Below are 1,714 nucleotides of genomic sequence, written 5' to 3'. Positions count from 1 at the left end.
TCTGTCTGTCTCTCTCTCTATCTGTCTGTCTCTCTGTCTGTCTCTCTCTCTGTCTGTCTGCCTCTCTGTCTGCCTCTCTGTTCATACCTGCTGATTAGTCAACGAGATATAGACAGATATAGAGACAGAGGGACAGAGAAGAAGAAATGGGAGGGAACGAGAGATAAAAGGAGGAAAATAGGAGCACAAGAAAGGAAGGCAAGAGAGTGTGTCAGCAGAATGCAGAGTACACAAACAATAGCAACCACACACACACACACACACACACACATACAGAGAAACAGTGGCCATTTCGGGCCGATCTACCAGAGTCTCTCCAAGTTAAAATGTCAAAATGCCCTTTAAAGAGCAGACAGCGTTGCAAGCATCAAACTCACAGTCAATCGACTTTCTCTTGGCTTCTTGGTTTTCTTTCCTTTAAAATGCATTAGAGGACAAACTGATGCATTTGTCTGATCCATTACTCTAATGAGGTTTGATTTTGTTGCCAAAAGAAGGAAGATAAGAACTAATTAGATGCGACCATCGTAGAGTTAAAATCTGAATCTGAATGAAGGTATATTTGAGAATTACCTAAAAAAAAATGGCATTATTTATTTTATTGCTGAGAGTTCAACGAGAAGATCCATACCGCTCACGTATTTGTCCGATGTATAAGAAGCGACAGCCAGCAACCTGTTAGCTTAGCTTAGCATAAAGAAAATGGGTGGTGGGGGGGCAGCTAGCCTGGCTGGCTCTGTCGATGGAAACAAAATCCACTTACCTTCACCTCAAAAGCTCTCTGGTGTTATATCTTGTTTGTTGGATCCGGTCGTCACTTTAACGAAACGTTATGCTAAGCTAAGTTAGCAGGCGTCTGGTTCCAGCTTCACATTGAGCATGATAACACAAGACTGATATTGATCTTCTCATCTCACTCTCAGCTAGAAATATAACCATATTTCACAAAATGTCGAAATATACCTCTAACAACCTTTTAATCACGTGCAGAATGAGGAAATTCATGGAAGGAATGTCACTTAGTGCTAAACCTGCTTCTGTCTCCAGCTGATGACATCAAGCCCTGCCCTCGCTGCGGTGCCTACATCATCAAGATGAACGATGGGAGCTGCAATCACATGACCTGCGCCGTCTGCGGCTGTGAGTTCTGCTGGCTCTGCATGAAGGAGATCTCCGACCTGCACTACCTCAGGTACTGGAGTCTCTCATTTCACTGTTTGTATCAGCTCGATGTTTTTACATTTCACTGACGTCTCTCTCTTTGTCTCCCCTTCCTCCCTCTGCCTCCCTCCATCAGTCCATCTGGCTGCACGTTCTGGGGGAAGAAGCCTTGGAGCAGGAAGAAGAAGATTTTGTGGCAGCTGGGCACCCTGATCGGAGCTCCGGTCGGCATCACCCTCATCGCAGGCATCGCCGTTCCCGCCATGGTCATCGGCATCCCCGTTTACGTCGGCCGCAAGGTGAGAAACCCGCAGAGAGAAAGAAGCTTCAGCCACTGTAGCAGTATGATACACTCTAAGCAAAGGGCTCTGACCTGCAAGAGTTTAATAGAAGAGGAAAAAGTTTAAATGGCGGCATGTTTGATTTGTTAAAGTACTTCTTGACGTTTTTTAAACTACACTAAAGAAAAACGGTACATGAAATACAATCTAGCATACAAGTAACTCACTAAATCCAGCAAATAAACTGAAAAGGCTATGAAGAGGAAATATAA

At 44.3% G+C, this 1,714-nt stretch overlaps 1 protein-coding gene across 2 annotated transcripts in view; it reads left to right on the top strand.

The window, feature by feature from the left end:
* The window catches only part of rnf19b (ring finger protein 19B), a 25,629-nt gene extending 23,930 nt beyond the window's left edge, over positions 1-1,699 (top strand). For both annotated transcript variants that reach the window (XM_031874739.1, XM_031874738.1), the window contains exons 4-5: positions 1,048-1,192; positions 1,298-1,699. In XM_031874739.1, the coding sequence (XP_031730599.1) occupies positions 1,048-1,192; positions 1,298-1,568 (416 nt within the window). In that variant the 3' untranslated portion in view covers positions 1,569-1,699. The remainder of the gene's footprint in view (positions 1-1,047; positions 1,193-1,297) is intronic.
* Positions 1,700-1,714: the final 15 nt, after the last annotated feature.

Source organism: Anarrhichthys ocellatus, unplaced genomic scaffold (genome assembly GCF_004355925.1).
Source record: "Anarrhichthys ocellatus isolate YVR2014 unplaced genomic scaffold, GSC_Weel_1.0 scaffold84, whole genome shotgun sequence".
Lineage (NCBI taxonomy): Eukaryota > Metazoa > Chordata > Actinopteri > Perciformes > Anarhichadidae > Anarrhichthys > Anarrhichthys ocellatus.
This window is presented reverse-complemented; position numbering and strand designations above follow the sequence as displayed.